At 44.3% G+C, this 10,230-nt stretch overlaps 1 protein-coding gene across 1 annotated transcript in view; it reads left to right on the top strand.

Annotated features, from left to right (window-relative positions):
* Positions 1–10,230, top strand: part of ARHGEF38 (Rho guanine nucleotide exchange factor 38) — a 159,700-nt gene that overhangs the window by 120,016 nt on the left and 29,454 nt on the right. Inside the window, exons 9-10 of the mRNA XM_063919288.1 lie at positions 4,400–4,522; positions 7,999–8,319. Coding sequence (XP_063775358.1) covers positions 4,400–4,522; positions 7,999–8,319 — 444 coding nt within the window. The remainder of the gene's footprint in view (positions 1–4,399; positions 4,523–7,998; positions 8,320–10,230) is intronic.

Genomic DNA, 10,230 nt, shown 5'->3' with positions numbered 1-10,230 from the left:
TGTCAGACAGGATGGCACTTTTAAAAAAAATAGTCCCCAAACAGCACATGATGCAAAGAAAAGAGAAAAAGAGGTGCACTGACACTGAGCACTGACCAGTGATTCTGAGCACTGATGATACTACTGAGCAGTGATACTGAGCACTGATGATACTACTGAGCAGTGATACTGAGAACTGACACTGAGCAGCACAAGACACTGAGCACTGACCAGTGATTCTGAGCACTGATGATACTACTGAGCAGTGATACTGAGCACTGATTATACTACTGAGCAGTGATACTGAGAACTGACACTGAGCAGCACGATGCAGCACAAGACACTGAGCACTGACCAGTGATACTGAGCACTGATGATACTACTGAGCAGTGATACTGAGAACTGACACTGAGCAGCACAAGACACTGAGCACTGACCAGTGATACTGAGCACTGATGATACTATTGAGCAGTGATACTGAGCACTGGTGATACTACTGAGCAGTGATACTGAGAACTGACACTGAGCAGCACAAGACACTGAGCACTGACCAGTGATACTGAGCACTGATGATACTATTGAGCAGTGATACTGAGCACTGGTGATACTACTGAGCAGTGATACTGAGAACTGACACTGAGCAGCACAAGACACTGAGCCCTGACCAGTGATACTGAGCACTGATGATGCTACTGAGCAGTGATACTGAGCACTGATGATACTACTGAGCAGTGATACTAAGTACTGACACTGAGCAGCACGATGCAGCACAATACACTGAGCACTGACCAGTGATACTGAGCACTGATGATACTACTGAGCAGTGATACTGAGCACTGATGATACTACTGAGCAGTGATACTGAGAACTGACACTGAGCAGCACGATGCAGCACAAGACACTGAGCACTGACCAGTGATACTGAGCACTGATGATACTACTGAGCAGTGATACTGAGCACTGATGATACTACTGAGAACTGACACTGAGCCGCACGATGCAGCACAAGACACTGAGCACTGATGATACTACTGAGCAGTGATACTGAGCACTGATGATACTACTGAGAACTGACACTGAGCAGCACGATGCAGTACAAGACACTGTACTAGTATTAGTATTAGTGAGCCGCACAAAAGCACTCTGGAATTGTCACCCCCCAGATACCACTGTGACAGGACACTGCAACCACAGCACCCTACAGCAGCAAGATGCAGCACAAGACACTGTACTAGTATTACTGAGCAGCACGATGCAACACAAGACAATGAGCACTGATACTGAGCACTGATACTGAGAACTGACACTTAGAGAGCGTAGCCACGTCCTCGCTGTACTCTCTACAATGCCCAAGTGAAAATGTCGGCGATGCGCGGCTCTTTATATGGAATCCGAATCCCGCGAGAATCCGACAGTGGGATGATGACGTCTTGCCTCGTTCGGGTTTTCCGAGTCAGGCGGGAATAACCGAGCTGGGCACGGAACCGTGTTTGACATGTGGAGTTCGGTAGGGTTTAGTTCTCGGCGAACCGAACCCGCTCATCTCTAATTTAAATGTTTCTATCATCCTCCTTTACCTTCTCTGCTCCAAACTATACATGTTAAGATCTTTTAGTCTTTCTAGGTAAGTTTCGTGATGTTGGCCTTGCACTGTTTTAGTTGAAGATTTGGCCTCCAGAATTGAACACAATATTCTAGATGAGCCGTACCAATGACCTATACAGTTGCATTATTACTTCTTTCTGCTGCTGATTCCTCCCCCTATGCAACCAAGTATCTGACTTGCCTTCCTCATTGCTTTCTTACATTGCTTACCCACCTGTACGTCACCTGAACTAGTGAATCCTCAATCTCTTTCCTCCTCAGTAGTTTCCAATATAGTGCCATTAATATTATATTTAGCATTCGAACTTTTGAGATCCAAGTGCATATTTTTGCATATATTTGGCATTAAACTCTAGTTGCCAAGCTCTTGACCGTTCCTCTAGTTTATCTAGATCATCAATCATTTGTTTTACACCTACTGATGTGTCTACCCTGTTGCATACCTTTGTGTCATCTGCAAAAAAGGCATACTTTCCCTTCAATACCATTTGCAATGTCACCAATAAAGATATTAAAAAGCACTGGTCCAAGTACAGATTCCTGGGGTACTCCACTGTAAATACAAATGTAGTGTAGAGTGCAGTAAGTCTTGCTTATAATGTATACTGTGTGAGCAGGGGTTAAAGTGAGCCGTAACGGGGCGGAACTGCGTTCCGTCAGTTCCACTTGGAGACGGGACGCAGTTCCGCCTCCTCTGGCTCATCTCACCCCATGTTGTGCCGCCGGTGCCGCAGCAGGGAGATGAAGGGCGCCTGCTGAGATTGTGTTACCAGCGGGCGCCCGTCTCCTTGCACAGTGGCAGCCGGAGGCAGGAGCTCATTACTGAGCTCCGGCTTCCGGCTCTGTTAGTGCGTGCTATGGGAGAGACGTCACGACGTCTCTCCCATAATGCCGAGGAGCGGATGCACAGAAGACTGCAGCGGCCGGACACGGAGCGGGGCTTGGTAAGTATGGTGATTTGTGTTTTTTTCATTTTTTATTTATGTAGCGGCGCATCTACTGGGGGGGGGGCAAACTACTGGGGGTGGGGGCATTACTACTGGGGGGCAAACTACTGAGGGGCATCTACTGGGGGCAAACAACTGGGGGGACATTACTACTACGGGGCAAACTACTGAGGGCATTACACCTGGGGGGCATCTACTGGGGGACATTACTACTGGGGACAAACTACTGGGGGCAAGCTACTGGGGGCAAACTACAGGAGGGCATTACTACTGGGGGGCAAACTATTGAGGGGCATCTACTGGGGGCAAACTACTGGGGCCATTACTACTGGGGGGGCAAACTACTGGGGGACATTACTACTGGGGGCAAACTACAAGGGGGCAAGCTACTGGGGGCCAACTACAGGAGGGCATTACTACTGGGGGGGCAAACTACTGAGGGGCATCTACTGGGGGCAAACTACTGGGGGGGCATTACTACTGGGGGACAAACTACAGAGGGGCATCTACTGGGTGCAAACTACTGGAGGGCATTACTACTGGGGGCAAACTACTGGGGGACATTACTACTGGGTGCAAACTACTGGGGCACATCTGCTGGGGGCAAACTACTGGGGGCAAGCTACTGGGGGCAAACTACAAGGGGGCTAACTACTGGGGGCAAACTACAGGAGGGCATTACTACTGGGGGCATAACTACAGGCGCATTACTACTGGGGGCGTAACTACAGGGGCATTACTACTGGGGGCATTACTACTTGGAGGCATTACTACTGTGGGCTAAACTACAAGGGGGCATAACTACAGGGGCTAAACGACTGGGGGCATTACTACAGGCAACATTACTACTGGGGGCAATATTACACAGGGGCATTACCATTAAGGGCATTACTACTGGGGGCACTACTAATGAGGGCATTGTAAAGGGGGCACTTCATAAGGGGCATCACACCTGGGGACATAAGGGGCACTGCTATTGCGGGCATTGCATAAGGGGCACCGCTACTATGGGCTCTATATAAGGGGCACTACCACTGTGGGCATTGTGTAAGAGGCACTACTGCTGTGGGCATTATGTGTATTATGGGGTGCTACTACTGTGAGCATTATTACTATTGTGTAACACGCCCCTTTTTTAGACCAAGCCCCTTTTGCGGTGCGCGCCTATGGCGCAAAATACCTTTGTTACATTGGCGCCGTGGGGAGTGGGGTGAGTTCCACCACCTCTCTAGGACCACTTTAAGCACTGTGTGTGAGCATTAAGGGTCCCATACATCAGGCGGCCATTTCCCCAATTCGACCTGATCCACCGATCAGAAGTGCCGATCTGCGATCCATTGGCCAATCAGGAAAAGATCAGGAAATTGCAACAATCCGTGCGGGGTGTATGGGGGCCTTTAAATGTTGGTGACATTAATTTGATAGTAAAATTAGTTCTGTATGACCAAAGGGCTAATTCAGATGCAGTTGGAGTTGCTATCACTTCCCTGGAAGCAGCAGTGATAGCGCTGTATGGTGATGCAGCAGGAGGCATTAATTACAAGCCGACACCTCCTGCTGCAGTAGTGATCTGACCTGCTTCCTAAGATGCAGGCATCAGATCACTCACTCACCAGTGACCATTGCTTGTGGCACCCATGGTGAAGCACAATCCTCCTGTGGCAGAGGCAAGGAAATCTCCATCCCAGACCTCCCTCCTTCCCCTAAACGGCGGTGACACGCCCCCGAAATGGCATCAGACTGTCAATCACTGACAGTCTGATTCCGGGTTGCTTGCGACATCATAGGACCCATTAGCGCTGTAACAACCACATCTGAATGACTCCTAATGTGTATAGTCATTATTTCAATTTTTGTGATTCTTCTAGGATGCTTTGCCTTTGGGTGGACTAAGTGCTATGGAACTACATGACATGTTGCATGATGATTCCCAGGAAAGCAATCAAGATATAAGCTTGCAGAACAGTGTGCGGACACAGTATGAACAGCTGGTAAGGCTGCTTTTGGCAAAAACACAACAGTTTTGGTGGATATTTGGGGTTGTTTTGTTGGGTAATAGTTGTTATTTAATCTTTTTACAAGAGGGTTTTTTACTTAATCCTTGTGCATTATGAATTATTATATTGTGTTATCTACAGATGCTACAAGCCACCCATGGCTATCCAGTAGTAAAACATGAATAATGTGTGGTTCATTTCAAACATGTCCACTTACACAGGCCAAACATCTTCTCTGCAATAGTGTACTATAGCGGCACATATCGTGCTGCTATAGCTGCTATAGCTCTTCCTAACTTGCCTCATTACCGAGGCCAAGCAGGAAGGAACAGCGGCGAAATGTAAAACGTCTCGTTTGCCTGAGCAGGTGAGTGAATAATTGCCCCCACCGGCGATCCCCTCTAGAGAGCATAGCACTTCAGCTTAGTGCTGATGCGCTATGTCTCTCCCCCAGCCTGTGTCTCTCACATACAGCCTGGAGCCGGCACCATCCACAGTCAGGGACAGAACTGTCCCTGCTGTGGAGATAGGGCATGGACACTTGCAGCTGTCGAAATTGATAGCTGCAGGTATCAGATTGTTCAGTGCCACTGACTTTTATACACTGTCCTGCATATCAGCCTGCTATCTTTTAGATAGCAGTGCCAATATAGACAGGGGTGTATAGCGCCCCTGTTATTCAGCATGCACCACAACTATCATACATTAGAGAAAAGCAGTATCAGTGCACATAACGTGTGCTGATACCACTTCTGCCCCAATATGGAGGCTTCTTACATCTACCCTGTTTTATATACATCCAGGTTCTCAAATAGGAAAATGCTTATTTTGTGTTTAGTTGTGCTAGCAATATATGTTTTTTTTATTTTTTAGAAATGAAAGGATAGGGGAACACAGGAAGTCCAATGGTAAATGTGGGAGATATATTTGAACCTCTTGTGGTAAGGAACAAATACATCAAGCACATATCTATCTATCTATCTATCTATCTATCTATCTATCTCGGACATTTTTTTAAAGGAGCAATCATGTACAAGTCTAAACCATGCCCTGAACATGATTGCCCCCTTAAGAAAGTCCAAATTTAGCCGTCATCCCGCACGGCCACCGAACTCGGACTTCATGACATCCTGGCCTATGTGTACGTATATTTTAATATATATTTAGTTATTTATTATTGACTATGATAACCTTTAATTTTAGAAAATCCCTAAGGTTTTCTATTCCTTATAGAAAAAGGTTTATAGTTCTTAAAGACAGATTAATCAAAAGGTAAAATGGATTTCTAGATAGGTATTTGAATTAATGAGCATAATTCTATGCAAAAATCAAAAAACATAGACAAACCAAAATTCCAAATGAATGTGATTAAGACTGACCTATCCACACAATCAGATTAGCATGCATATCTACATTTTAATGAACATATTAATTTAAGAATACAGGAATGGAAAACAAAGTCATTAACTGTACAGAGGGAGCTCCTTCATGAAATATATTGATATATACCCTTGCACTACAAGGATTTAATTGTTTTACAGTCAAATTGGTGCAGTAGGACAGAAGCTGATAATGAATCTTTGGGGGCTATTCAATTGCGGACGATGACCATGAAGTGCTATGGGGATAGCTGCACTTCATGACCACCAATATCGCCAATTTTTCCCCACACTCAAAAGAGGTACACAGGAAAATTGGCAATGTAGGAGTGCAATATTCTGCCATAATGTGTGCAGCAGAACACTACAGCTGCACGGTGTAGAGGATTGAATACTGACCTCCAGGGCCGGCAACAGAAATCTTGGGGCCCCATACAGTGATATCTCTGGGGCCCCTTCAGATTTTATATATATATATATATATATATATATATATATATATATATATATAGCAGCAGTGGTGCGGCACTCAAAGACATTTCCCCTTCAAAATAAAACTCACGGACACAGAGGTCGGATGATTCAACTTTTCAATCCCCACAGGATTGCCACTGCTGCTTTCTATGCATTCATTGTGAGGGCACCAAGACTGGTTATATTACATAGGTGGAGTGCCGGGTTTTATGTGGTTTATATATATATATAAATTATATACAGTATGTAACATATTTGCTGCCACTATATAAGAAACTGTTAATAAATAAAAATATATATTTTTCTTTATACAAATATATCAATATGTATACCTCTCCTTCCTCCCAAACACACCCCACAGTCTGTCTCTCCCCAATGATTCCATGCTGTATTCCCAGCTCCCCTACATCACCACCCCAAAGCCCTGTATCAGCTCACCAAGCCACTCTTACCCAGGGGACAGACTCACATCGCACAGCAGGTACCATGCCCTCACACCCCACCAGAAGAGGCTGGCACAGGGCATTGGAATCCTGGCCAGCGGAGCTGCTGCCATGTCCTGTAACTGCCTTCAACAGAGCTGGACCCAGAAGAGCGAGTGTACACTCACGCTGCACAGTCGTTAATTGGCATATCCCTGGGGCCCCTCTGATCCTTGGGGCCCGGTACAGGTGTCCCCTTTGTGCCCCCCCCTGTTGCGGCTTTGCTGACCACTGAAACCTATTTCTTACTCACATTCACCCAACATAAGAATAAATATTGACTGACATGTATAAGATGTGTTGTTTATGTAGTATGGTGACCCCAGGTTTTGCCCCCTATATTCCACCAGTCAAACTCCTTTTGACCTTTTTTCTTTTCCTAAGTTGTAACTATGGGGTCTATGTACTAAGCTTGGAGTGAGATAAAGTGGATGGAGATAAAGTACCAGCCAATCAGCTCCTATTTGCCATGTGACAGGCTGTGATTGAAAATGGCAGTAGGGCGCTGGTTGGTTGGTATTTATCTATGTCCACTTTATTTCTTTCCAAGTACATAGATTCCTTGATGTTTTTTGAAGTTTCACTCAGTTAATTTCTATGCTGCAGGTTACAAAGTTGTATGCGATCTCCAGCATGTTTTGACTCTGAGGTGGAAACAAGTATTGGATGGTAGTGTCATGTCAAGCACAAGTAGTGAAGTTTTGCAGTAAATTAGCGAGTGATTGCTACAAAAGGCGTTCTATCTTGATATCTTAGACCTTGGCTGACAATAAAAGATCCCTGATCTTGACTTTCAGAGAAAGAGGTGACTGCTCTCCAAATGGCTCAATCATTTAGCCTGTCTGATGCTTTAGACAACATAAGCATTGTATGCCTTGACATCTAATGGATCTGTGTATGCAAATTTGCCTTCCTTTCTGTCTCCAGATACTTCTGCATCCAATCACGGACAGGGCGAGCACAAGGAATTGGTCATACTGTATATGTAGACCTGTTCACATATACTAGTTGTCATCATCATACAAAGGAATGATGAACACAAATGTCTTATTACAGTTGTACAGAGAGACAGAGTATTTTTAACCTGAGGCAGACTGTACTTTTAAATGGGCTTCATATTTTCTTTGTATCACAGGCCAGCAAACTGGACCGACTAGTTTCTACACCACTTTGTGCTCTGCAGTCCATGTTCTCCATGCCTCAGAAGCTTATCCAGAAGCGTTATGATAAACTTCTGGACTACCACAGCTGCCTTCAGAAACCAGCTGATGCTCATCTAGACCAGGCAAGAAAGGACTATGAGGCGCTTAATGCACAGCTAGTGGAGGAACTGCAACTGTTTAATAAGGCTGCACAGAATATCCTGTTCAATTGCCTCTACTTCTTCATCAACCTAGTGAAAGAAATCATGTCTACTGCATTGGGATCATGTTTGCACAGTGCTGAACTCTTTCCAGTAAGTAAAATAAAAAAACTTAAAATGTTCTATTAATATTATAAGAAAGAAACATTAGATGGTGGTTTGTTCAAAACTAATTTGGGCAACCTGTGGTTTTATAATTGTTGCAAGCATGCTGGGACGTTCAGTTCCACAGCATCTGGAGAAAAATAAAATATGCCTATTCTAGATCAGTACATTTTAAAAACAGAAAGGATCTTCTGGAGTTTAATTTCATTAATCTTCCCAAAACTGTCTTCTCCTGTATTTTTTCACTGTGCCAGTGGCAAAGGAGTCTGAGATAGTGAGGGTATATTTTTGTGCAAAAAATCGAAAAACTTATTTTTCTTTATTTTTTGAGATCTCAATGATATGTCACTTTTCATTATACTACAAACTGGTACATGCATGGGTGTAGCTTTAGTGGGTGCAGAGGTTGACATTGCTATGGGCCCAGAGGCTTCGGGATCCGGTCCACCCAGGTCTAATAGCTGTCTACCATTATGAACTGGGGCACTATAGTGTAGCACAATATGTACAGGGGCACTGTATAGCCTATTGTGAACTGGGGTCACTGTGCAGCATAATGTGAACGTAGGAACTACAATGAGGCACAAGATGAACTAGGACTAATTTGGGGCTTATCTTTAACTAGGAAACTAGCTGCAGAGAGAGGAGTCTCTGAAAGCATTGAGGCAGGGTTCCCTTCAAAATGTTGCTATAGGGCCCACAAAGTTCTGGCTGTGCCCCTGGGTACATGGAACTATAAGTAACTGGTAAGATACATACTGTATACACAGGTCTGACAAATCGTGTCTATGTCCACATTTAGCAAATCTGGACATTCCTGTGGTTCCATAAGTGTGGTCAGATGTTGTACACACAAAATCTGAGGTCATTGTCCACCTACATGTCTCACTAGTCCCAAACAAAATCAGATGTTGATAGAGATTTGTGTTCTATCCCATAGATACAGCAATATGTGCCCAATTTCTCTGCCTGAAGCTACGAATGTGGCTTTCTGAATTTCTGCCTGTTGGGGCATAAGGCTGTGATTTCCTTTAACAGTCTGTCAAAGTTCCATGAATGAATAAATGAATGAATGAATGAATGAATGAATGAATGAATGAATGAACAAATGAAGAGACATTGGAAAATGGAGCCCTACTGTACCTATTGTAGGACTCGAACAACAGTGGGCTCGTACACAGAGTGATTCCAAATTAATAAAATAGACAATGTATTGATATGTATTGATCACCCTTCTGATAACAGGATGGTGCATGTTTGTTTGCAATCACAATATGGCCCTTAAATGTGTAAGCAGAATGCATCTAAGACATGCTGGCACTGGTGATTCCCACTGTTGAGCCCTGTCAGTGAATTTCTAGTGATAATAGAAGTAAACCAATATAGCAAACCAGCATGTGTTTCTCATCTCCAGTGTGTTGGCCATTTCAGACACATTTCAGTATGTGCACATCTGCTGGGTTCCAGACTTGGATTAACTCCCTCTCTCCCAGAGAACCTGGGCAGTGAATGATAATTAGCACAACAATGCCTTCTGTGACTTTGTATTAGCAAGGGAGATAAACAATAGGATGCAAGGAGTATTGTCAGTCACATGGGTTTTAGTATACTGATAAACCACAAAAAGAAGGAGCTTATCTGTGTTGCCTCAAGCTTATCAGCTTCCAGTTTATATCCTGCTCAATCCCCACAGAGCTGAGCTGAATTCCAAACACCTCTGTATCCACATAGCCATAGCCAATCACCTTTCTCATATATCTTCCGCCTGTGTAGTGTGAATCCTGTTATTTTACTTGACATTTATTCATAGCAGATAATCATCCCAGGGACAGAAATCAGTTCCAGAAGACATGACTGAGGATTTTTGCAGAATATTTGCTGTGGAATACGTGTGTGTGT

Source organism: Pseudophryne corroboree, chromosome 1 (assembly GCF_028390025.1).
Source record: "Pseudophryne corroboree isolate aPseCor3 chromosome 1, aPseCor3.hap2, whole genome shotgun sequence".
NCBI classification, from domain to species: domain Eukaryota; kingdom Metazoa; phylum Chordata; class Amphibia; order Anura; family Myobatrachidae; genus Pseudophryne; species Pseudophryne corroboree.
This window is presented reverse-complemented; position numbering and strand designations above follow the sequence as displayed.